The sequence below is a fragment of the Brugia malayi genome (genome assembly GCF_000002995.4).
Source record: "Brugia malayi strain FR3 genome assembly, contig: Bm_v4_Chr2_contig_001, whole genome shotgun sequence".
Lineage (NCBI taxonomy): Eukaryota > Metazoa > Nematoda > Chromadorea > Rhabditida > Onchocercidae > Brugia > Brugia malayi.
In genome coordinates this window covers 11,245,215-11,271,768 of record NW_025062476.1, presented here as the reverse complement: position 1 = coordinate 11,271,768, position 26,554 = coordinate 11,245,215, and the positions used below count along the sequence as shown (strand labels likewise).

The 26,554-nt window shown below is 23.2% G+C and overlaps 2 protein-coding genes across 2 annotated transcripts in view; both read right to left on the bottom strand.

The window, feature by feature from the left end:
* Positions 1–2,708: 2,708 nt before the first annotated feature.
* Bma-hum-4.1 (Uncharacterized protein) lies at positions 2,709–8,510 on the bottom strand (the record flags this gene model as incomplete). The annotated part of the gene is made up of 13 exons (XM_043079249.1): positions 2,709–2,810; positions 3,117–3,218; positions 3,402–3,568; positions 3,780–3,919; positions 4,505–4,572; positions 4,716–4,784; positions 5,444–5,604; positions 5,934–6,108; positions 6,254–6,348; positions 6,520–6,653; positions 7,028–7,184; positions 8,122–8,244; positions 8,411–8,510. 13 exons carry the CDS (start codon positions 8,508–8,510, stop codon positions 2,709–2,711), a joined length of 1,593 nt encoding a protein of 530 aa, XP_042935183.1.
* A 3,775-nt stretch (positions 8,511–12,285) lies between these two features.
* The window catches only part of Bma-hum-4.2 (IQ calmodulin-binding motif family protein), a gene marked incomplete at both ends in the record, with an annotated part of 30,551 nt that continues 16,282 nt past the window's right edge, over positions 12,286–26,554 (bottom strand). The window contains 20 exons of the mRNA XM_043079248.1: positions 12,286–13,389; positions 15,677–15,739; positions 16,420–16,548; positions 16,786–16,869; positions 17,393–17,543; positions 17,730–17,789; positions 19,197–19,398; positions 19,839–19,974; positions 20,225–20,304; positions 20,594–20,849; positions 21,314–21,421; positions 21,678–21,812; positions 22,017–22,225; positions 22,980–23,094; positions 23,296–23,380; positions 24,279–24,373; positions 24,619–24,663; positions 25,128–25,308; positions 25,937–26,001; positions 26,410–26,537. Of these exons, the coding sequence (XP_042935182.1) occupies positions 12,286–13,389; positions 15,677–15,739; positions 16,420–16,548; positions 16,786–16,869; positions 17,393–17,543; positions 17,730–17,789; positions 19,197–19,398; positions 19,839–19,974; positions 20,225–20,304; positions 20,594–20,849; positions 21,314–21,421; positions 21,678–21,812; positions 22,017–22,225; positions 22,980–23,094; positions 23,296–23,380; positions 24,279–24,373; positions 24,619–24,663; positions 25,128–25,308; positions 25,937–26,001; positions 26,410–26,537 (3,431 nt within the window). The remainder of the gene's footprint in view (positions 13,390–15,676; positions 15,740–16,419; positions 16,549–16,785; positions 16,870–17,392; positions 17,544–17,729; positions 17,790–19,196; positions 19,399–19,838; positions 19,975–20,224; positions 20,305–20,593; positions 20,850–21,313; positions 21,422–21,677; positions 21,813–22,016; positions 22,226–22,979; positions 23,095–23,295; positions 23,381–24,278; positions 24,374–24,618; positions 24,664–25,127; positions 25,309–25,936; positions 26,002–26,409; positions 26,538–26,554) is intronic.

Below are 26,554 nucleotides of genomic sequence, written 5' to 3'. Positions count from 1 at the left end.
TCCATTTACTATGTGAAAATCAGAAAGAAAAAAGCAAAACAGAGAACTGCGTTCGTCTTTATTTATAACTAATTATGCTAATTTTAGGGATTATTTCAATTGATTATATCCATTGCAATAATTTAAAACCAAATATTTGAGATAATTCTATTTACTAATAAAAAAAGGACAATGAGATGTGATAGCACATTCTGATAATGATAACAATGATAATATTATCAGTGCAGTAACAGCGATGATAACAATATTAGGAATAACAAAGTAATATTAACAAAAGAATAGCAGTTCATAATAATATTAATAATAATAATAATAATAACAATAGTAGTGACACTTATAATAATAATAAAATAACAATAATAATAATTAATAAAAATAATAATAATTAATAAAAATAATAACAATAGCTAATAATAATAATAGTAATAATGAAAATAATAAAAACAAAGATAAAAATAATAATAGTTATAACAATAACGACGGTAATTAATGAGAGCTGTATTAACCCCACCAAATTGAGTAAATCGAAACAGAATGAGAAATTGTGCATCAATGTATGCGTGTGTGTGTGTGTGTGTGTGTGCACATATGTATGTATGTATGTGTGTGTGTGTGTGTGTGCACATATGTATGTATATGTGTGTGTGTGTGTGTATATGCGTGTGTATGCGTGTGTGTGCGTGCTACGTTTGCAACTGCATTGCAAACGCAATTTCTCCCTCCTTTTTCTTTTCCTGTCCCTCTCTCTCTCTCTCTCTCTCTTTTCATCCTTTCATATACATTTGTATCGAAAGAAAGCTAACAACCATATGGAGTGGAAGAGTGTTCAAGGAGACGATAAATGAATAAGAGATGGGATGGATGAATGTCCCAAAGTGAAGATGTCCACAAGTTGATTTATTAAATCACCAACCATTACCTCCCTCCCTCCCTCCCTCTCCCTCTCTCTCTCTCTCTCTCTCCCTCTCTCTCTCTCTCTCTAAAATATATTATATGCATTGCAGATAATAAATATGGATGGATGTGAATATGTCAATGTCTCTCTTCCATCTCTGATCGAGCATTTCTAATTATACTACTGCTGTTGTTACCATTGTTGATACTAATTATAATTATCTTATCTGTTTACTATTTACTATCATTATTATTACCATTACTATTTATTATCATTGTTGTTGTTGTTGTTTGTTGTTTGTTGTTGTTGTTGTTGTTTGTTGACTATTCTACTCACGAAGTAATTATAGTAAAAAAGGAAGCAAATAAACAGTTCTTTGTTTCAGCTTTGTAATTTCTATTTTTTATTTTAAAAGATTACTTACATAATAATAATAATAAAGTGAAGTGATTATAATAGTAATTAATTATTTAATAATAGTAAATTAATAATAATGAAGTTAAAAAAAAAAGGTTATAAGAATGTTTTGATCAGTAATTCAGGAATAATCTGCAAATGTTGTTGTGCGAGATTATCGCCACTGCTTTTATTAAGTATTAAATTATTTCGAAACAAAAACAGAATTAAGAATAAATTATTAATTTATTAATAAAAATGATAGTAATGTGATCAATCAGACGAATGAATTATATTGATAAATAGTTGGTTGATAGATTAGAAAATATGTAAATATTAAGCTGATTAATTAAATCATACATTAACTTTGGGCATATTCAATATAAATTGCACCAGTAAATGCATGGAATATCATTTATTTTTCTTTTCTTTCTTTTTTTATTTTAATAAAATTATAAAATATTAGAGTGATTAATTAATTAATTAATTGATGGTGCACAACAATTCATGCTACAAGTTTTTTTTTTTTTTTTCTTTTATTCTTTTGCCATCAACCAAATTACCCATTTTTAAAATTGTTCCATTTTATTGTGAACTTTTATTTGAATGTTTTATTTTCGTTATTAGATTTTACTTTTTTTATTTTTTTCATTACTTAATCTAACAGTAACATATAATTGTATCACAGATTGCAAACATTTTTTGCTATGCATGCAAGTAAAATTATAAATAAAGATAGAAAAAGAAATATATATTAAAATATGGGTAAAAATAATTAGACAAACAATATTGTTCACTTTTTCATATTTTAAAAGAAATGTGAAAAAGGAAAAATATGAGTGGAAAAGGGAATAAAAAAAGTTTCTTCATTCTATCACATAATTTCAAACAATTAAACTTCATTAAAAAAAAGAGTCAAATTTCCTTATTCATAAAATTTATACACACATGTATAAATTTGCAGCATTTCATAGATGTATATGTAAAATTAATAAATTAAAAATGAAAAAATGCTTTCCCAAAAAAAAAAAAAAAAAAAAAAAAAACACTGAGCTTAAAATGTCAATTAATACAAAAAAAAAAGAAAAAAACGTAATATTATAGAAAGTTATACAAAATAAAAATAAAAAAGATAAGAGAAAAAAACTACTAGCAATAAGTGATATAAAATTAATTTGCAACAAGGAATTTTAAACAATTTAAATTCATTTATCAATTTATATTTTTATATCAGTCAATAATAGATATGTTACCATTGTGCATTTTCATATGAAATTAATTAATTATATCAGTTATGTGCTTAAAAAATATGATTTAACAAAAATGATTTAACATGATTTAACAAAAAAAAAAAAAAAAAAAAAGATTCTCTTAAAATAATTCACAAAAGGTAATAAGGAGAGAAAAATAAAAATAATTAGTCACAAGTCAATTTCGTTTGCTCGATACCTGTGATAAATGCACGATTTTCACTGTCCACATAAATGTATTGTCCCAAAAGACGTGAAATTTCAATACCCTGAAATAAAATTTAAAAAAATTTTTTGTAATACATCTTTCAAATTCATTTATAAGATTTTGATACAAAAGAAAAATAATATTGAATTGGTAGGAGATTTTTAAAAATTACTCAAATAAATTGAATGAAAACAAAGAGAAAAAGACAGTGAATTTGGAACGTAAATTTTGAAATTTAGATAGGCTAATTGAACAATATTTATGCCTAATTCCTACTTAATTATAAATATAAACTTATTAAAATGTCATATATAAATTTGTAATACTTCAATAATTTAATATATATATTTGTATTTAATATATTTACCTGTTCAGTATGTATAGTTATATTTTTATTCCTATATTGATTACCGATTTTAATATCCAAAATTATTCCATGCTCTGTTGAATAACGATTTGTTGATATAATCTGGAAAAAAATTTTCTTTTTGCTTTTAAAAACATTTAAAAACAAAATAAAAAAAAAACAAAATAATATTACACAACAATCATAATGAAATTTTCAAAATGAAAGAAAGAAGAGGAAAAAAGAAAACAATAAAAAAAAGACGTAAATTTGTAAAAAAAAAAAAGATTAATTTGAATAAATTACCTCAGTTAATGCAATTTTTAGTATTTCTTCACGATTTTTAATATTAATCACATTAATGCCATATTTATTAATTGCAAGTAAACATTCGCCTGTTTGTTCATTTTCATCAACAATATTATGCACAACAAAAAATGTTGTCCCAAAATAAGGCCATTTTTCAAGTATTTCTGTAATGAAAAAAAAGTTTTTTTTTTTTTTTTTTTTTCTTTTATTTCTTCCTTTTCTCAAAAGAAACAAAAATAAAAATAAACATAGAAACAATTACTTAAAAAATTAGACAAAAATAATAATTAAAATTAATTTCAAATGTTAAAAAATAAATGAATAATGAAAAAAAGAAATTTTTAAAAATTAAAAATTGAAAAAAAAAAAATTAACCCAAAAAATTTGCTCGTGCATCAATTTGATTTATATTATGTTGTTTCATTGTTTGCAATTTTGCATTGATTCGTTCAACCCATTGATCAATTGTTCGAATTGGATAGACTGTTTTTGGAATTAATTCAGCAACATTTTTTCTGAAAAAAAAAAAAAAAGAGGAAAAAAAATGTAAAAGGAAAAAAGAAATGAGTGAGTATTTAATCAAATATTATTACATTTTTAAACTTTTACTTTTCTCTCTCTTAGAAGTTTAACTTAGATATCAAATATAAAAAGGTAGTCAGATCGATAAAATTTGAGCGATAAAATTTGGCATATTTATCATGTCATCGAAATACTTGAAAACATTGAAAAGATATTACTGCTTTAAATTTTAATAATTAATAAGCGAAATTAAATTGTTTAATTGGTTAGTACAGTAGTATATTTTATCCGTTATGAACATATATATATATATATATATATATATATTCCTTGAACATTCAACTTAAGTATGAAATATAAATATGACAAAATTAATTTCATATATATATCATTGAACAATCGGTTAATCCCGGAAATAATTCGATAAGAGGATTAATAAGGATAGGTCAAAAGAGTGAGTAATAATATTTTTAATATGAATGAAATTGTATTTTATTATTGTTGTTACAATAATACATAATGCGACAAATAGAATGCAAACAAATAAGGTAATGAAATAGAATAAGTTAATTACTTACGCTGTAACACGTTCGGATCGTTCCGTATCCGCTAAGTGTAAATATGCGCCCAAACGTGCAATGTCATCCTGTAATAAATATATTTATTATTGTGATATATTCATTAATAGAACTTATTGAATTTTTAATATACATACAAATTAAGTGCTAATAGAATATAATTATGTGAAATTTCAAAAAAAAAAATCTTTTTTAACAAATTATTACTAACCAAAATATCGGCGCTAATTTTACCATTCTTTGGTGCAATAATTAAACCCTCAATATAATCTGGCACAATCTGTTAAATAAAATATGAAATGAAAAAATTAATAATAGGCTGATAGATTGCTAAAATAAGTCGTTCATACGATAATATTATAAATTTGTCTCTTTAAACAATTAATTCGTATTATTTCTTCGAAATCGTCTTATCTTCAATTCAGAAATTGGGATTTACTAATATATGAAAATTCAATATTCTGATAATTTTAATTTTCTGACATATGAAAGATTGAATATTCTGGTAATTCGATTATACTCATTTAAAAAAAAAAAAAAGAAAAGGAAATGAAGAAATATGATTAAGGAAGAAATTTTAATCATTTTAAAACTAATACATTGATTATTTTGCATATATGTATAAAATTACATTTTCAAATCCTATACAATTTTATTTATCACTCACTGATAAGCCGTAGTCATTTAATAAACTCACGAAATGAACCAGAGCAAAACAATGATTTGTAACAGTAAATAATTTATCAATAATTAAAATGATATTGTAAAATTTATGATTATAACAATAAATCTTTAATGTCGAATTATAAAATTGTTGATGAAAAATCGTTATTTTTTATGATTCATTTAATCTACCTGAATTTATATCACTTAATGATTAGAATTATCAATTAATTTATACAGAGAAAGAGAAAGAGGGGAAAAAAAAAGGTAAATAACCTGGAAAAACATTGCATCGATATATCGAGCATTATCCAATCGTAACGGATGTATCCATACTGTTCGTTTAAGTAATAAGAAGTATTGTTTTTGATTATGCTCAAGTTCAGTACATACATCCATTACATATTCATCGTTAGCTAACATTTTAATTTTATCTTCTACAATTTAAGCTTATTATTTAATTTGAATTCTGTTAGAATAATTATATTAGCAAATTTGATTTTAAAAGATTGCAAAAAATTCATTTATATTAATTTATCAATTAAAATTATCATTTCCTTTCGTTTTTTTTTTTTTTTTTTTTTTTCAAAATCTGTTTTAAAAATAATATAGTATCACGTATTTGATTAAATTAATGAATGTAATTCTTTAATATTGGTTACAATTTTATTATACAAATATGTTTCAGTTTATATTTAGTAATTATGAATGTGAAATTTAGCAATTACAAATGTTATATTTATTAATGAAAAATGTTAAAATTAACCTGATTCCAAAATATAGCATAAACAAAATTCTTGTTGTTCTGCCGCACTTCGTATATTAAGTTCTTGACAAAGTTGTTGGATAATCTCCTCTACAACTGTTACAGAACGAGTATTAATTACCTTTCGATGTCCACCAGGTAAATGATATAATTGTCGTTTTAAAGTTTTACCCATCTGTAATCAAATTATATTCTAAGTAATCGTCAAATTTTTTGTTCATATTAACCAAAAATAAATTAATGAATATTCATGTGTCAATTACGAATATATTTATAAAAAGGGCTATTAAAAAAAAAAAGATTAAACCATATTTATTTACCGTTATTGCTTCAATTTCACTTCCACTAAGTAAAAATTGACGACCACCATATTTGAATGTTTTTACCAAATTTTGTAAACAAATAAGTGCAGTACCTAAATATATATATATATATATATATATATATATATATATAGCAAAAATATTGATTAATTAAAAAAAGAATTTATTGAAAAATAAAAGAAATAATAGTAATAGTGATAGTAGCAGCAATGAATAAATAATAAACAATAAATAAATAAATAGTTTTTTAAAAATATACACACCATGATAAGCTCTTCGTGGATCACTTGCCATATCAGCTAGATATTTGAATAAATATGGCCTTAACACCGGCGAACAATCAAAATATGCGGTTAATATAGAAAATAGACGCCAACCACGAATTGAAGTGCTTGCCCTGCATGATAATTTTATTAAATCCATTATTGAAACAGTAAAACAATGTGAAAAGGAAAAAAGAAAAGAATGAAATTAATTACATATATATTATAAATAATAAATAAAAAATTAAAAAATTAGCAACTAATAAATAATAAACAAAGGTTAATTAAATAAATAAATAAATACAAAGAAATGAATAGGCAGACAAATAAAGCACAAAATAAATAAACCAATTAATTAATACAATAAATAAATAAACAGATAAAGCAAGATAAACAATCACAATAAATACGAGAATTAAATAAATAATATCAGAACTATCACTTTTTTTTCATCAATATTTGTTGAAGTAATGCTTCATTTACCTTATTTTATTGATAACATTCTCACCTGGAACTTTTATTATTTGTTGTTTGACGAATGATTTGACAATACACTTCATCCCGAAGTGGCTGATATTGATGACATATCATTAAAAGTTCATAAATGCAATCAGTGAGAGTTTGACCACGTTTCAAATTTTCATCACCCATATAACGCATAATACCTAAATGTAAAGAAAATAAAACAAAAAAAAAAAAACTTAGTATTTATTTCTGCGACTTTTTATTAAATAAATATTTTCTAAAATATGTACAATAATTTACCGCAATACTGCAATTTATCATAGTTTACCAATCTAAGCATAATCCACCATTGAATGAATGCATAAAAAGATGAAAGTGTATTCTGTTACAACATTTTTATATTACTTTTTATTAAACAAATGTATGCCTGCATATACTGTAATCTAGCGTGATACGTGATACGTGACACTTGATATTGTAATTCTGCGATATAATCCATCATTTAATGAATGCGTAAAAATGATGGAAATATATACTGTTAAAACCAACTTATCTTACTTTTTACTAAGTAAATGTATTCCAACACATATACTGTAATCTAGCATAGTACTGTATACTGTAATCTAGCATAGTACTGTGATTACTTTTAGTTGTCACTTAGGCATAATCCATCATTTGATGAATGCATAAAAGAGAGAAAGCTTTACAACAACTTTATACTTTTACTAAATGAATGTTTCCTGCATATATCTGCATACACAGTAATCTAGAGTGATACTGTAATTTACACAATATCCTGAATTTTATCACCTCGATGAGGAATTTTTCACCTTATGAATTTGTAAAAAAAGAGTGTATGTACGATTAAAATAATTATATTTTATTTTCTTTCCCTACTTTTTTAATCAATTAGAACCAATTAAAATTATTGAATTATTTTAATTTTAATTTCTACTTATCATATAACATCTTGACTTTTTTCGACAAAATTTTAATTGTCACTAAATTCAATACTTTAATCTAATTACTTCCATTGATTCATATAATTAATGAAGAATGCTTTGCGTCAAAAATTGCTTTATTTATCAAACAGCAAAATGAAAAAAAAAATTTAATAGTTCAAAAAATTTTACTAACACATAAAAGCATCTTGAGCTAATTTATCCGCTTCGTTGTTATCTAATCGAAGAAGTGAATGACTAATTGGTTTATTTGTATGTTTTACTTTTTCAGCGATTTCTTTCCATGTCCATTTCTTTCCTTCAATTTTTAGAATTTTAAACAATATTATAAATAAATTATTAAGCCACGAATATTTCATCTATATTAATAATTATTTGTAGAAAGGCCTTAATTTATTATTTTTAATGTTTTTCTTTTCTTTTTTTCTGTACTATTGACACACTTATAATCGATTAACACTTACTTTTTCGTTGCGCACTATTTGAATTGAAATTTATGTTACTGATAATACCAGATGAAACGCCTTTAGGTCGTCGAAAATAGAGTATTGCAAATTGCATCATTGTATACTTGTTATCGGGATCTGATGGATCAAAGAAGAAATTTCCAACGTTATCCTATAAATTAAATTTTTAAATTAAGGTTCCGAAAGTGTAAAATTTCAAAAATTTTTAATTTAATCCAATTTTTTTTTTTTTTTTTTTTTTTTGAATTATCTTATTAGCGATTCTAATTATCTTACTAACAAGTGGTAGTTGAGTAAAGAAACTATGATAGATACCTTAAATATGTGATTAAAAAAATAAATTACTAAATTATTTTTTTTGTTAATTTCACGGTGAAAATTGACAATTTATAATACTCCAACATTTATGATCACAGTTTGTAAATAAGAAATAAATCTTGAAATAATTTTCGAATTATTCACATTTGCTCAAACTGTTGACATATTCATACTTTTTATACTTTTATATCATAATAAAGTTTTAAAAAATCAACAAGCAGTATTAATTGTGTAACTTTCATTTTGACTCTTTCCTTTAAGTCATATTAATTTCAAATGAATTTAATCGCCATTATTTTGTTCTTCCGTCTTCCTGTTGCTGTTACAATATACATTTTTAATTATTTACTTGTTTACAAATATAATTGATTATTATAGTTTTGAAACAAATTAATATTTAAAAGAATTCTATGCATATGCATTATTATCTAAAATTAATGCATATTATTAATACACAATTTCACCCATATTTCATCTTTTTTTGCTCCTTTTCTTTTTCATTTTACTTTTATGAGATATTTTTTTTATAATGATTTTAATATTAATGTCCAATTTATGAGAAAAAGATTAAATTAAATTATTTAAGCAACATTATTAAAATCTATTCCATAAAGCTTACAATAATAATTCATTTAATCAATATCAAATGTATGTTTGTATATAAATTAAATGAAACATATTATATATCAAATTAAATTATTTTTTCATTACCTTGTTTATACACTTACCAATCGTTTCCTTTTTTTTTTCTCTCCTATCCCATTCCTATACATTCCATTAAATTATTCAAGTAATTGAATATAATTCATTTCGGATCCCTTTGATACATATATGTATATTATATGCCAAATGCCCCTTTGACCTTATGAAAATTGCATTATTATTGTGCACATTATACTCTCTTTGAATTCATTTCTATTCCAAATTTACCAATTAGTTATTAAAATTTTTTTATTATCCAAAACAACAATAATTTATTGATACAATGCAAAATAATGAAAGCACTTCTTGTCAATAAATAGTTCCTAAAACGTAGTAAAAAGAAAAAAAAAAAAATTCCCCAAAATTTAATCAAAACAAAAAAATGAAAAAAGAAAGAAAAAAGATAAAGGATGAAAGAAATATATGTTTCATTAATTTAAAGAAATTTAAATCATTTCTTTTCGTTATTAATTTCACTTTTCTCTTCTTCCCTTCTCCTCTCTATTTTTTTATATTTTTACTTATTATTTAATTTTTATTATTTATTTAAAATTACATGAATTATAGTTTTTTCAGTATTATTTTTGTTTCGGAAAAATTTTTTTCTTTTTTTTTTTTAAACAAGAGAAAATTTCTTTATTGCTGATAGAAATTTTTAAATTAATAACATAAATTTGAATGAAGATGTATTTTATCTCAAATGAAATATTTGCTAATTTAATGATTGAAATTTTATATCTCAACTTTGGTATCTTATGGCATTGTTACAAAGGTGATAACCCGTTAATAATAATATCAATGGGATATCACTGGAATGTTTAACTGACGAAGTTTTAGTTTAATCAAGGAAGAAAAAAAAAGTTCCATAACGTTATCAGTTGATATGAAAAATGATGACAAAAGGCTTTAAAATTATGAAAAATAAAATTAAACAAATAATTTAATTTCAGGAAATGGATAGGTATATTATTGTTTCATTGAAAAATGTCAAATAATTAACTCTATTTGATGTATGATTTCTATCAGCAACACAGAGTGATGTAAGAATGTTGAAAATTGTACATTTTGTAAAATATTTTGTTAGACTAAGCGCGACACAATTTTTCCTTTTTCCTTTTTTTTTTTTTTCTTAAATTCAAAATGAAAAAAGAAAAGATTGATTATAGTGAAAAAAAAAATGGTAGTACCAGCCGCTACTTTTCGTTGTGCAATTGCGAAAAAATGTCAAATTAGATCAGCAATTTGAAATGTTAACAAATGAAAAAAAGAAGAAAAACCACAGTTAATACCCTGAACTTTTTGTTTCTAACCACAAATATTTGAATGTTTTCTTTTTTTTTTTTCACTTCTTTCTATTATTGTTAATTAATTATAAATGAAGTTTATGTCCATTAAAAGCTATAATTAGATTGAAAATTTCATTCATATTTTAAAATGATTAAACATATTATTTAAATTTTAATATGTGATAGATTGTTTGTTTGTTTGTTTTTTCTACTTTTTATAATAAATTTGTAATTTTTATAAGCTAACTGACAAATTTCATATAATTCCCTACATATCAATTTTTTTTTTCTTTTTTTAAATGTTTCAATGCAAAAATATCTTTCTCTTTTCTCAAGGAAAAAAATTTTAAATCGATAAATATTACAAAATAACAAAATAAACCACAGTCATAACAAAAATAATTCATATTCATAATGATTATAATTTTATCATTACTTATTCATCATTTTATCAAATAATACTTTAAAAAAAAAAGAAAAAAAAACTTTGAGGTTAATAAGTTGATAATTAATTATAATATGCTTATTTCTAATGATTTTTTTCTTTCTATTCTTTCTTTTTCTTTTTCTTTTTTCTATTACAGTTAATCATTCTCATAAAAAGCAATGAAGCAAGTGGTTTTATCAAATAAAAAGATTGAAGAGTTATTAATTAAGATGAAGAGAAAAAAAGTTATAAAATAATCATTATTCAGCTACTGAAATAGAGATATAACGATGATAATGGAAATAGAGATATAACGATGATAATGATAATGATAAAGAATAGAACAGAAGAAGAAACCTGAATAAATTTAAATGTATCTTATCATTCTTATATTATTTCTCTTTTCTTTTCCTTTTTTTAATTTAATTATCAAATGATAATGATAATGATAATTTGAAATTTGTTATAAATCAATTGAAAATATGATTAAAATCTGTGAAAATTGAGCAATAATACAAATTTGATATGCTTTAGGAAGAGTTTAACACGAAAAAAAAGTTACAATTTAACTAAAATAAAATATTGAAATTTGTTTTCAATCAAACAAATATAATAATTTCTTATGAACAGAAATTTTAAAGAAAAAAAATGAAAGAGAGAAAATAAATTATATCATCATTTTGATATCTACAATTATAGATTATCCTTATCATAGGGAAAAGTAAAATTAATCTTTAGCACCGTGGTACCATGATGATAAGAAAAAAAATGGCATCAGAATTAATTGATAAGTAAACGAAAAGAAAAAAGAAACCAATGGTACAGTATGTGATATTGTAACTAAATAAATGGAATAGGACTATGAATGATAAAATTTAGATTTTATAAATCATTGTAAGATTAAGAGAAAAAAAAAATTAATCAATATTTGAAATATTTTCGATATAATTTTACTTTCAGTATTATTTATAATAGCAAAATGAGAGTTGCATAGGTTGTAAAGAACAAATAAATAGATATTGGTAGCATTAAGATTGAAGGATGAAAAAAAAAAAGGTAAAAAGTCTAATAAAAGTAATATTACTAGTAGTAATAGTAATGTAATTTATTTCTACTGGTAGTAATATATGTATTTTCAATCAAGTACGACGATATATTGGTTGCGGTGGTTCCACTTCTTCAAAAGCCCAAGGTGGCCAACGAAAACTTAAACAGCAACAATGAAGCTTGTAATATTTTTGCGCTCCAAAACCATCACGTGTGGTACCTGTAGTAGTACCACGAATCATTGTTTGACCTCGCATTGTATTTGCAACATTTAGAGATCCAGCTCCCGGTCTATAATGTTCAGATTGTTGATGATTAGAATTACTACCTCGGTAGTAATTTGTCATACCACGGTCAGTACCAAATTCCATTTCATCCTGTAATGCTGAACCACTGAAAAAATCGTTTCGGGTATGTCGAATTGATTCATTTCTATTAACAGAAATACCACTTTGTGGTCCTACAAAGCAACCACCAGTACCAGAGTGTCGATAAAAGTATGATGGTAAATTGCGCCGTCTCGGTTTGGTGCCACTTGAAGCACCACCAATACCACCAAAAACACCACTGGGACGAACTGGAGATAAACTTTGAGCCTTGGAACGTCGCATGGTTACATTTGGTTGCTCACCACCAGGATCTTCACGATAATTTCGAATTGAACGGTCGAGAGCATCCCAGTCAGATTCAGTAGGATTGGATTGTAGGGTTACGACATTGTCAAAGTAATTATCGTTACCACGTCGTCCATCGTAGGTAGCGCGATATCCGGTAGTAGGACCGGTACTAGCACTAAAATAAGGCTGATAATTATAGTTTCGTTTTTGCTGATGAGACTGGTACCTCTTCGTGGCACCATTATATCTCTCGTCTGTTCCTACTGCTGGAAATCCATAATCATCGCTGAACAACCAGTCTTTTCGATTGTCCAATGACTGCGATCGTCGTGGTTGTTTTTCAGCTTCAAAATTACAGGGTCCTGAGGTGCTGAAATAATTCCCGCCTCCACCTCCACCTCCGCCTCCTGCTCCAATACCAGAAATAGAATAGTCCAATTCAGAGGACCTATAAAGTGGATTGGATTCCTGTGGTGTACGTGGGTGCGGACGAAAATGCCGTTGTCGATAACTGTAATGGGAATCCATAACAGGTAGTCGACCGATATAGTTATAGTAATCAGGATACCTGATAGGTATCTTAAAATTTCAAATTTATCATTCAGTGGTAAATTTTTTAATTGATAATAAGTTAATTAGAAAATTAGCACGTTGAATATAGCGACTGATGATTTTACCGCTTTCTTCCGAATCAGTTTAAACGAGAGCCAAAAAAAGTAAAATTGAAGAAGTAAAAAGCAGAGAATATTTTAATATAGAAAAAGAAATCAATGCAAATATGAATATTTCAGAATTTTAGAGTAAATTAGTATTTAATCGTATTGATTGTTGCAACATCAAAAAATATGAATTAATGACAGTGCTAAAATTAATTCATTTGTCCAATAAAAATTGTCCTAAATAATTGAAAATAATCAATGATAGTTCATTATTTTTTATTTTTATTTTGAATAACAATAAGAATAACAGCTTTTCCAAATAATACCAAATTTTGGAAAACTTTTATCAAATAATATTTAATAGGAAAGATTTAATAAATTATTAATTAATAATAATTAATTATATATAACATATCGGAAACAAAGAATGAATTAAGCGAATGTAGTCAGTAAAAAGAGAGAGAGAGAAAAATGGTCGCGCAATACTTCGACAATTGTAATGAATTTGAAGGAAAAATCATTCTTTTCCTCTGAAGCAATTCACCGCTCCTTGTCATCTATCTAAACCGGAACAAACCGGTTAATTGTTCACATACACATGCATATATAGGCAAACAGACAGACACATACACACATATATATATATTTATATATACTTACACATATAGATGGAACATATGTATACAAACAATTATTTATATACATTAAGGTAAGAAGCGTTCGGGCGGTATTTGTATCTGATGAAGGAAAGGAAAAGAAGAAGAAGAAAGAAATTGGTAAGTAAATGTTAATGTGTAATGAAATAGAATGCGAAAAACAGGTTCTTAGTACCTTTTTCTCTCAATTCTATTTAATTTGGCTCAATAAAAGAAAGACACTAAGCTAATGATATATGAATCATTCAGTTCAAAAAGATATGGTAATTATTGTCATAAAGACTGTAATGGTTTAATGGCGATTGTAATTTGTTGTAAAATATTTAATGTAATTATTTAATGCTTCGCTATTTTGTTTTAGTATAATTTAGAAAGAAAAGAAAAAATGAAAAAATAGAAAGAAAAAAAAGTGATGTAAATTAGGTAATGAAATTATCATGATTATTGATCAATAATAATAATAAAATAATAAACAGTGGCAATAAATGACAAGTAGATTTCTGAGTATCGATAGATAATGAGTCCTCCTCACCTGTCGATAGGAGAGGATTAATAAGGACTGATATATTGATAAAGAAGAATTATCGATGAAGAAGAACACCCAACATATCGATAGAGAAAGATTCTTGACCATATCAGTGGAGAAGATTCCTGACTTATCGATAAAGAGGGATTCTTGAAGTATTGAAAAAAATAAAATACTGATTCTGGTCATAGTAAGACATAAAAATATAAATTTGTAAAGATCGTTTTTCTTTTTTTTTCCTTCAGTAAATAATAAATAACTAAAATGATTAGTGGATTTTCAGTAAATAATAAATAAAACGATTAGTAAATAAATATGAAATAGATAAATGCAACAAGCATTAAAATATATGAGATTTAAAGTGGAAGAAAATTTTTTATATATATATATATATATATTTCTTTTTTTTGACTACTTGAACGGACAGCATTTTTTAAATGTTAATGATAGCATAGATTGAAAAAGTTTAGATAAGAGAAAGGGAAAGAGAGAGATATCATTAAAATGATAAAATATCAAATATACCAAATATTTTTGAAAGATTTAAGTAAACTATGAAATACTTTCAAAAATATTTAAGTACACGATCAAATAAGATGGGGAAGTTCATTAAATGTATGAATTATTAGCATTAATTTAACTCCATGATAAGTTTCCTTTCCCAAGAACTATCATTTTGATCTCAGTTAATGGTGTTTTTAATAATAAATTAATTTTTAAATTTATAATGAAAAATTAATTTTTGGAATGCAACAATTCTTTTAATGAACATTTTTATAAGAAGCCAGTTTATATTAAAATATTCATTTTTATCGAATATCTTTCTGTTTTAATTCTTGAATATATGTAAAAATTATTTATCAACCAAAATATTTTAATAGTTTATTTATTTAATTACTGCTTTTCCTAAGCTCTTATCAAATCTTTTGATTATAAAATCATTATTTCACAAATATGATTGAAGAATTTGATTTATGTGCTTTTTTAATTATCGCAAACAAAAAAAAAAAACTAATGATACTAACCAAATCATCGAAATGAATCCCACCAGCAGTGGATGAATTCATCGTTAGTTGTGAATCAATCATCTGAAAATTGTAATAATTTAATTAATTTCAAAAAAAAAAAAAATTAAAAAAGCAATATTCCTTTCTCAATACAATAGATTCATTTAGAAAAAGAAAAAATTGAATGCGAAATGAACGAATAAACAAATAAAATCACATAATTATAAGTAATAATAAAGTAATTAGTGGGAGTATAAATACTTATTAATATAATTAATTATGAAAATGTACTCTATGATAAAGATATAATAAATATATATTATAATCAGGAAAGATATAAAAAGATATTCACATTTTAATATTAAAAATTATTATAATTAAACTTAATGAAAGATAAAAACTAACGATGTCACCGGTAATAATGATTGTAGTAATAACGATAATAATAATTTGTAATTCATGATTAAAATTTTTATCATTTCTTTTTACAATACTACGACTAACTTATTGCTAGGAAAGAAATATTTTTTAATATATCTTATAAATTTTTCACATACCATAGCAATTTGTGTTTTTATAAAAATATTGAAAAAGAAAAAAAATGTTGATTATTATCGCGTTATTTTTTCAAAATGTTAATAATTTCAGGTATAATTTCACATTATGAATGTTAAAATTTGAATTCTTAATGTTACATAACTCCTAAAATTTTAATAAAGAAAGGTAGAAAAAAGATTTAATAATTTAATATAATTAATTACCTGCCCAAAAGAATCCAATGGTTCAACATAATTTGCTGGTAAATTACCAAAATGATTACCAATTCTACCATATAACCATTGCTCACTATTTTGTTCCATTGGTAATGTTCCATCATTACGATTTATAATCTTAAAAAAAAAAAAAAATCAAATTAATAAAATTAATGGGTAAAATATAATCTGATTAAGAATTTATAATAATAATTACACTAACAATAATCATGATTATATTATCGTTTACATTTAATAAATTATCATGATTATCATCGCCAATAATAATTATTGTAATATCAATGATAATTTAAATTATACTTATCATAATTCTGAATTATGAATAAACAAACAAATAATGTATTGCTTACTTACTTGTATAATATCACCTTTGGAAAAACTTAGTAAATTTGGTTCATTTGTAATATAATCTGCTACTGCACGCATATATATTCGTACCTAAAATTATGCAATTTTCTTTTTAATTTAATGATTTGATAAACAAAATTTTTATTAAATAACAAAAATAATAATTAAATTTATTTGCAAAAATAAGAAAAGATTAAATTTCAAAATTCTTTATAGCTTATTAATTAGCTTCATATAGCCGTCAATAATCTACTAAAATATAAGTTGAATATGTTTTTCAAAAATAGCTTATATGATTACAATCTAAAAAAAATTAAATAATATAGTTTACATTTAATTCTTATTCTTATATTAATAATTTTCATTTAAAATTACTTTAAAAAAATCAATAAAAAACAAAATGTATTGCTTATTATAATTATAAGTAATAATAAATTTATCCACAAAAAATCAGTGAAATTTGAATAATTTATGAGATTTATTTCTTTACTAAATAATGAAAATAAAAAGAATAAAGTGAAATTATTACAATTCGAAATATAAAACTTTATGTATCATTGAAAATAGATTAGATATTATAAAAGATTATAAATAAAATGATAAAATGACTTACTTTTCCACCATCAACTGACATCATTTTGTCAATTAATGTATGAATTTCTTCAGCATGAACAGATCGTAGTATTAATTGTGAGTCTTGGCGTATTTGTAAGCGCAATTGTCCACTTGTACAGTCCACTTGCATGTCAATAATATCACCATAACTGTCATTAAATAAAACATTTTTTTAAAAAAAAAATCAGTTATATTTCTTATAAATCAATTATTATTTCAATAAGTTTAAACAGCAGTAATAATACTAATTAACAATAAAAATAATAGCAACAACAATAATAGTATAACAGTAATAGCAATTAAACAATAATATTTCCATAATTTTATTCACTTACTTGAAATGGTCTAAAATATTTAATTCCATATTATTATTGCTCTCATCTTGATTTAGCAATCTAAAAAAAATTTTAATGTAAATTTGAATTCAGTTCTGCAAATAATTATGATGAACGATGAAATAATTTGCTTATTAATTTATTGACTAATATAATTTCTTTAAAATTACTTATATACTTATATATATCAAGAAACTTTTAAAATTCATTAATTGAAAGAAGTGGAAATTTTTACATTTCCAAATAGATAGATTATCAATGCTTCAATAATAATTTTTTAATTAAAAGAATTTATGAAAAAGAGTTGGAAATATCACTCCCAATTTCTTTCATATCATTTTTTAAAGCAGCGAAACATTTTTTATAAATAATTTTAAAGAAATTATATAAACGATTAACTACTAGGAAATAAAATTTATTCCAATATTAGACCACATCTTCAGTCATTTTTCTTTCTGACTAAATTTACCAAATATTTGTTTAAAAGGAATGAAATTTTTTTCTATTTTATTTAATGGATTTAAATATGGATGTGAACATTGCATTGTGTATTTTATTATTATTTATAGCTTTAATTAATGAAGTTGAAATTTCTATTCCAAATGACATAATAGAAAGATTATAAAACTAAATAGGAATTATATTCCTAAATAAGAATTAACCGAAACAGTTTAATGCAAAAATTTCAGGCAATTTCAGCTTTTCATTGTTTAATTTCAATGGACTAAAATTCTAATAACTTCCTTATCAATAATATATGATTTACATATTAATGCTAATGACATACAAACTATTTAACATATGATCTTTCGTCTTTTCTCAAAACTTTAATTATAATTTTTTTAAATTTTAACATTTAGCTTTTATCGTTCATTTTTTTATTTTTCTCTTTTTTTGGAAATAATCATTTTGTTGTTTAAATAAGGTTAAAATTTTAAGCAAAATTTTGTTTGTAGCCTAGTTACTTTGAAATTATACGTTGCTTAGTTATATTTATTGCTATAATCTAAACAATAATTACTTAAAAAATTTACATCGTTTTCCATAAAATATTTTGTAAATTTCTTTCATTTACCTAATAAATTCATTATTTGCGTTAGAAAAGATTTCACTTATTTTTATTTTGTATGAAAAGTTAGGAAAGTTTTATTCTTCTTTTTGATTGCTAATTTTCTTTTTTCTTTTCTTTTTTTTTTTTTTTACTCAAACAATAAAAAAAGAAATAGGAAGAACTAGTAAATAGATCAATGTTAAATAGAAAAAAGAATGTTTGAATGTTTAAAATTGATATTAATTGCATGAAAAAGTAATAAATTAAATATTAAATAAATTATTTAAGTCATATTAAAATTTAATATTTTCTTCGATTAAAAGAAAAAAAAAAGTGACAAAGAATTATACATTAAAAGAGAGAAAAGGGAAATAAACATTTAATAAAGATTAAAAAAAAAAAAAAATAAAACATACGTAAGCCCTGATTCATGAATAGCTAATATTCGACGTGCATTTACTATTTCATTAGTAACTCTGTTAATGAATTGATCCATAACTGGAAATTGAACACTAAAATATAATGGCCAACGTCGTGCACATTGGATGACAGCTACTTTAACATCGATCAGAAGCAATTGAGGATTGTCGAGCATAGCAGGTGGAATTCGATAGTTACCTAAAAGTAATTTAATTTAGTCAATTTAATTCATACTTCAATAAAGCAATGGTAATTTTTTTTTTTTATTTCAAAATTATAAAATTGATTTTTTTTTTTGTTTCATTTCTTTCATTTTTTTTTCCAAATAAATCAAACTAATTACTCTTTTTCTTTTATTTATTTTTTTAATAATTTGAACTTATTTAAAAAAAGATCTTTTTTTCTCAAAAATTGTTCGATGTTTTTTATTTGTTACTAAATTTTTTTTTTTTTCAAATTATTAAATTTAATAAATCTTTTAGTATTAGATTTATTATTCAAATGATTTATCTATGAATAAAATTTAGCACAGATATCAATTATATAATTTTGCAATGAAAAAAATCAAATCAAAAACTTATCAAATATTTTATTTATAATTTTTATCCATGAAAAAAAAATTTTTTTGCGAAACATACGTAAGATTTGACTTATAGCATCACGTTCATTGTTATGAATTCGATAACTTTTAGGTTTACGACAGTCGGTAATAATTTGAGTAAAAATTAAATCAATTTCTTGCTCTTCTCCAAGTTGTTCATTAGGATGAAATATCTATAAATAAAAGTTCGTTTTTTTTTTTTGAAACAAGATTAAATTTCTAAAAGTAAATAAATAGTTACAAAGAAGTAAAAGAAAGTTCGGTTTATTGAAATATATGAAATGATTTACTCAAAAAAGTTTAAATTATTGATAAAAATTTGTTAAACAAAAGAAAATTTGCCAAGAAAAAAGATATTTCAATTAAGCACTAAATTTAAATAAAATTGAAATAAATGAAATTTAAAAAATTTTCATTTCCTACTTGTTTGCGTATCATTAATTCCCATGGTTGCTGAATATATTGCACAGCTGGACGTTCACGTTGCTGCTCATTTTGTTGACCTAATTAATTAATTAAAGAAACGATTACATTATGATAATTTTATAATATAAATTTCATAATTTAAAATAAAAATTACAAATAATTATGATCAGAAAATAATGTCTCAAATTAGAAGAATTCAGAAAGAAAAAAAAAAACGAAATTTATAGAAAAATCATAGAAATAAATGGATTATTATTAATTTATTTCTAAATGAAATTATTGTCAAATGTTATAATTGATATGATAGCAGTAATGATAAATAGAATTTTTACCAATAATTACGATAAAATTATTTTAAAAACACACCATCATGCATAAAATACGTTTTATCAATTTGTTGTTGTCGGTGTTTTTGTTGTTGTTGTTGTTGAACATTGTCATTGTAGTATTGCTTATTGTAATCATCATCTTGCATATAATATTGTTGTTGTTGTTGTAATTTTGATAAATGAGCCTGATGAATTGCAACTTCCGCCATTATTTGAGCATGATTTTGCGCATTATTTTTCGTTATATCTACTTCATCTATCCATTCTCCAAATGTTTCTCGTTTTCCTTCTAACTGTAAAAGCAAAAAAAGATTTTTGAAATGAAGAAAAGAAAAATAAATTGTTGTTTAATTTCAAAAAGAAGAAAAGAAATTAGAGGAAATTCCGAAAAGATTTTCAAATTCTTATGCGTTCAATTTATTATTATAAATCAAAACGTTGCTCACATTTTCATAAACAAATTGTTTGATTTTGAAATGCTTAATAAAATAAAATATATGAGTTATTCAGAATTTTCCTCTCTCTAGCTTTTTTTGTTTTTCAATAATTTTAAAAAAAAATATAATCTCAAGACAATCAATTAATTGCTTAATGCGTATCATTTTTATTCATATTATAGCTAAAAAATTGATTTCAGAAAACTAAATATTTGATAATAAATAACAAAATAAATAAAAATAAATCACTGTTTGCATGCAATGCTAGTTTTAGTGATAGTTTAATTTAATTTATTATGTTTTACTGATAAGATATTTACTTCCTTTAATGTATCATTATGACGTCGAGAACTTGGCCTTGATGTTTCGTTATCAAATTCGGAACGATGATGTAATATTTGTTGTTGCTCCAAATCTTGTTGTTGTTGCTTCAAATTATTCATCATTGAGTTTGCTTTATCATAAGAAGTACTATTTTTTAGGATTATCACAAATAGTCAATAAAAAAGGTAAATAAGATTGAATGGATAACATTTGAGAATTTAACATCTTTCAATTGATAATCAAATTGAAAATAAAGAAAATTAATTGATTAATAAGTATGTAAAAAAACAAAAAAATTAATTAATTAATTTTCTAGTAAATAAAATATTTGATAAATTTACTAATATTTAATAAACTTACTTTTGCTCTTCCACCAGTTCTTCTCAATGCATCATTTTCAAATTCAACAACAGCTCTCAATGATTTTTTCTCCCTTACGATATTATCCGAATCTCTCGTATTTGTATTTCGTATTGCTGGACTACCATAAATGTTCTACAAATTGATACATTCAAATATTCTATTTTAATTAATCATAGACACTTTTAAAAATTCTTTTTCTTCAAAATGTTCAAATAAATATTTTGTACCTTTCTCTCTCTCTTTTTTTTTTATTAAAAGCATTTCATTCATGATTTAAATATCTCAAAATTACACTTCGGAAAAACAAAAAAATGAAGGAATGAAAAAAGGAAATACCAATTTTGAAAGATTGTTGCCATAAATGATTTCATTGCTATCAGTAATTCTTGTACCGAATCCTGTTTCCGGTTTAGTAACCAATCGTGGTGATGGTGATAACGATGATTGCGGTCGAAAGCATTGCTGTGTTCGTCGTAATGTTTGATTTGGATGTGATGATAATGATGATGATATGATATTATCTTGTGATGATATTGCAGATCTTCCTAAAAATTATTGATTTTTAGAAATATAAATTTATTAAGAATAATTAAGAGATAAGCATGCTATTGCTAGTTTTTATCACAATAAATCAAAACTTGAAGTAAGTTAAAAAATGAATTTTAACAAATTTAACTGCTAAATTTAATGAAGCAATTTAAGTGATAAATGAAAAATCAATAAAATAACAACACTGATAAGCAAATGTATACAGCATTTTATGAAGAAACAGGAATGATGAGGTATTATCATTGATAATTGTATGAAAAGGATTTTTTTTATTAACAAATATATAGCAAGAATGATAATTTTAATTCAAAAAATTTACAATTTAGCTTTTTTTCGACTTGAAATTAATATTATTAAATCGCATTTTTCTTCTTTGAGTTAATATGACAAATACCAAATATCAATTATTAATATATAAAAGTCGAAAAACAAGTAAATTAGTTTTTTTGAAAAAAAAAAAAAAAAATGATTGACAAAAAATGATGATGTTGACTTTAAAAATTTACAATTTAGCTTTTTTTTTTCGCTCTAGAATTAATATTATTTTCACAATCTTTCTTTCCTTTTTTTTTTCTTTTTTTTTTGGAATTAATATATAAATTAGTAATACATAAAAGTTTTAAAAGAACATAAATTAGATTTTTTCAATGAAAAAGTGATACACAAAGAATGACAATATTAATTTGAAAAATTCATAATTTATCCTTTCTGACCTATTTTCAAAAGTTTACATTATCCTGTAATATTAACCTGAATATATTTGTTCACGTTTAGCTGTACCATAATAATAATTCTCGTCTGCTTCAGTAGGACTAAATTGATTTCTAATATAGTCCAATTGCTGATGTTGAGAGTGATTTTGTTCCTATAATTTAAAATGATCATTTATTAGCCTATTTCTTGGCACATTTGTGCTATGATAGAAACAAAATATTTTATAGCTATAATCATAATTCTTGATTAGTTATTATTTAAGCCTATAATTATTAATTAATGGTAATCTTTTAATAAGTATTTTATTAATTTGAAAGAAAATGGATTAATAAATTAGAAAAAATTACTTCACCTTTTGTCTACACTGCGAATTTTTTGTTGCTAATGTTGGACTCTTCAAGCATTCATTTGTTTGTGGATGCACTGGTCCAATATATCTATAATTAATTAATTCACATTTTACAGAAGTAATGAAAGTTTTATTAATTATGATTGCATTTGTTATATTAACTTTGATGAGTTTTTAATTGAGGAATTAAAATTTCGTATCTAAAAATATTATTTTGACACACTATTTTGTCATATAAATTCCTTCAAAAATTTTCTTTTTTTTATTCTCTCAGTGTTTCTCGAAGAAAAAAAAAAACACTTAAAAAATTGATTTCAATTTAATTTGTCTTGAAAATTCATTGGACGGACATCCATTCATTATCATATTTTATTTTGTTTTTTTTTTTTTCTTTATTCTTAAATCTTTTTTACTTTTTTCGCAATTCTTCCCTTTCTTTCAAAAAAAGTGCAAAAATTCTAGAAATTAATAATTGGGACATTTTTTCTTATTAAATATTTTATAGACGTACTATTTATTAAAAATTGATAAATATTTTGCAAACATGCTATTATAAATAAGCATATTATTAAAAATAAATAAATATTTCACAGACATATTATTATCGATAAATATTTCACAAGCATATTATTATAAATAAAAATTTTATGAACATATTATTATAAATAAATATTTTATAAACATATTATTATAAATAAATATTTTATAGGTATATTATTATAAATAAATAAATATTTTATAAGTATATTATTATAAATAAATAAATATATTATAAGCATATTATAAATAAATATTTTATGATCATATTATTATAAATAAATATAAGCATATTATTATAAAGAAATAAATATTTTGTAAATAAGCTGTTGTAAATAAATAAACATTTTATAAACATATCATTAATAAATAAACATGTAAGCATATAAAGAAATATATATTTATATATTGATAATAATAAATCTATTGATAACATCACGACTGTCTACCGTGCTTTGGTTGACGTTGGTTGTATTTGACCCACGCGACCTTTCTCGTCTAAATTTGTTGGTGATTGTGCTATTTCGGGCAGTGGTGAAGAGCGCTGAAAAAAAAAATAATAATTTAAATTTAAGGAACAGAAGGAAAAGAGAGAGAGAGAGAGAGATAAAGAAAAAGATAATATTATTGATCTAAAATCATTGTAAATGTTATTTTTCTCACTTGATTAAAAGTATTCTTTTAGCTTAATTGTAAAATTAGGTAAATCATGTAAAGTTAATTAATTAATTAATTTGAATAATTAATACAGTATTAAAATGAAATTATAGAATTTCTAAGCAAACTTGCAATTATCATTGTAGTTGATGAGCCTGATAATTCGCCATTATTACGCTATAAAAAAAAATCAAAATTATAGAAATTATGAATTGAATCAAAGATTTATTAAGGCATAGTGATAATAAGTTTGATAATAAGAATAAAATTTGATGATAAAAAAAAAAACAAAAACGAATAAAGTTTGATGGTACGAATATAATTTATATAATAGTAATCAAAGGATTAAGCGATATGAAATTAAAAATAAAAAAATTATTAATAAAATAAATATGCTAATATGTAAGTTAAAATATTTGATCAAAATTTTTTCATCTTTTTTTTTTTTATTTTATGTTTTATCGTCCTGTTATATTTAGCAATTTTTTTTAAAAAATATTTTGAGAAAAATTATTTAAATTAATAGTCCGATCGATTGATCTGATGGATATTGATTAAAGTTATTGAAGCGATCATAGACAATCATAAATAAAATGAAATTTCTTGAAGCATTTTCTGTTTTCAAAAGAAAAAAACCGAACCTCGCTATGGTTAGTGCCATTTATATGCGCTTTAGACGTCATAGTACCATTTGCGTACGTGTTAGACGTCAAAATACCATTGCTACACGGAGTAGATGTTGCATTATAATTGTAACAAACCGATATTGGTGATAATGTTCGTTCAATTGGTTGTGAAACACTATCATTGGCTATTGAATTTCTCAAATTGATAGATTGGTTAGAAAAATGATTGATCTTATGAAAATCTAAAAATTAGATTAACAAAAAAATTTTAATTTATTCTTCAAGAAAGGAAAAATCAACAGTCGTTCCAGTGAGTAAATATAATAGAACTGATCAAGCAACAATTTATTGACTGATAAAGTAATTAATTCATTATTTAAAATAAGATAGAAAAGTGAATATTCTCTTTTTAAAGCATAAATTGTTCTAATAACCTAATTTAAAACCATAACATAACACTTCGAGATATAGTACAAAAAAATATAATATTAAAAATAATGGTTAAAATAATATGCCAGGAAGAAATCAATTTTATGAAAATGCATAAAGTCTCCATTATAAAGTAGTTTTCATTTCGTTTTCATCTATAAATTAAATCTGAACTCGCATAAATTAGTTATGATCCCAGTAGCCATTTATGATACTTAAAAAAATCAGAGTTATTTTCTCCTCTTTTTTTCCTTTATTCAAATTTGCTAGCATTAGCAAGCAAAACTTTTCTATTTTTTTCCTTATAAATATGAATGAAACTTTATATATTTTCATTAGAAAAAATTTATCATATCATAGAATAGTGATAATGAAATTTATTTAAATAAACATACTTAAACGGTACTGGTGATAAACATGCTGTAACAGTTGTGGTTGGTGTCGGTGACATACACATCATCTAAAAATGCTTATCAATCAAAACTTAGTGTAAGAAAGAGAAAAAATAATAAAATTTAACAAAAATACAAAAAAAAAAAACGATCAATATGATCTATCTAATTATATAGTACTAAATGTTAAACTAAAATTGAAATATTTTTTTTTACAATAATTAATCTATTTGAATTTATTTTCATTCAAATCATTAAATATTCATCATTCAGCTAGAATTCTGTTTTTTTTTTTTCTTCTTTTTGTTTTCAGTAACAAATTAAAAATTATCATTCAATTACCATAATTAAAATAATTTTATCAATGCTGATATAAATTATATGATAAGTGTAAATTCAAATTGAAATCAATTATGATGAATAGAAGAGGTGAGAGAGAGAGAGAGAGGGAGGGAAAGAAAAAAAGGGAAACTAACCGGTACCATAATTGGCATTACTGGTGATAACGGTGTATTAGTGATAGTACCATTAGTTATGGTATTATTAGCATAAACTTGTTCTTGATTTTGTTGTTGTTGTTGTTGACTTGAAGTAAGCATACGACCTAAAAAATTTTCATTA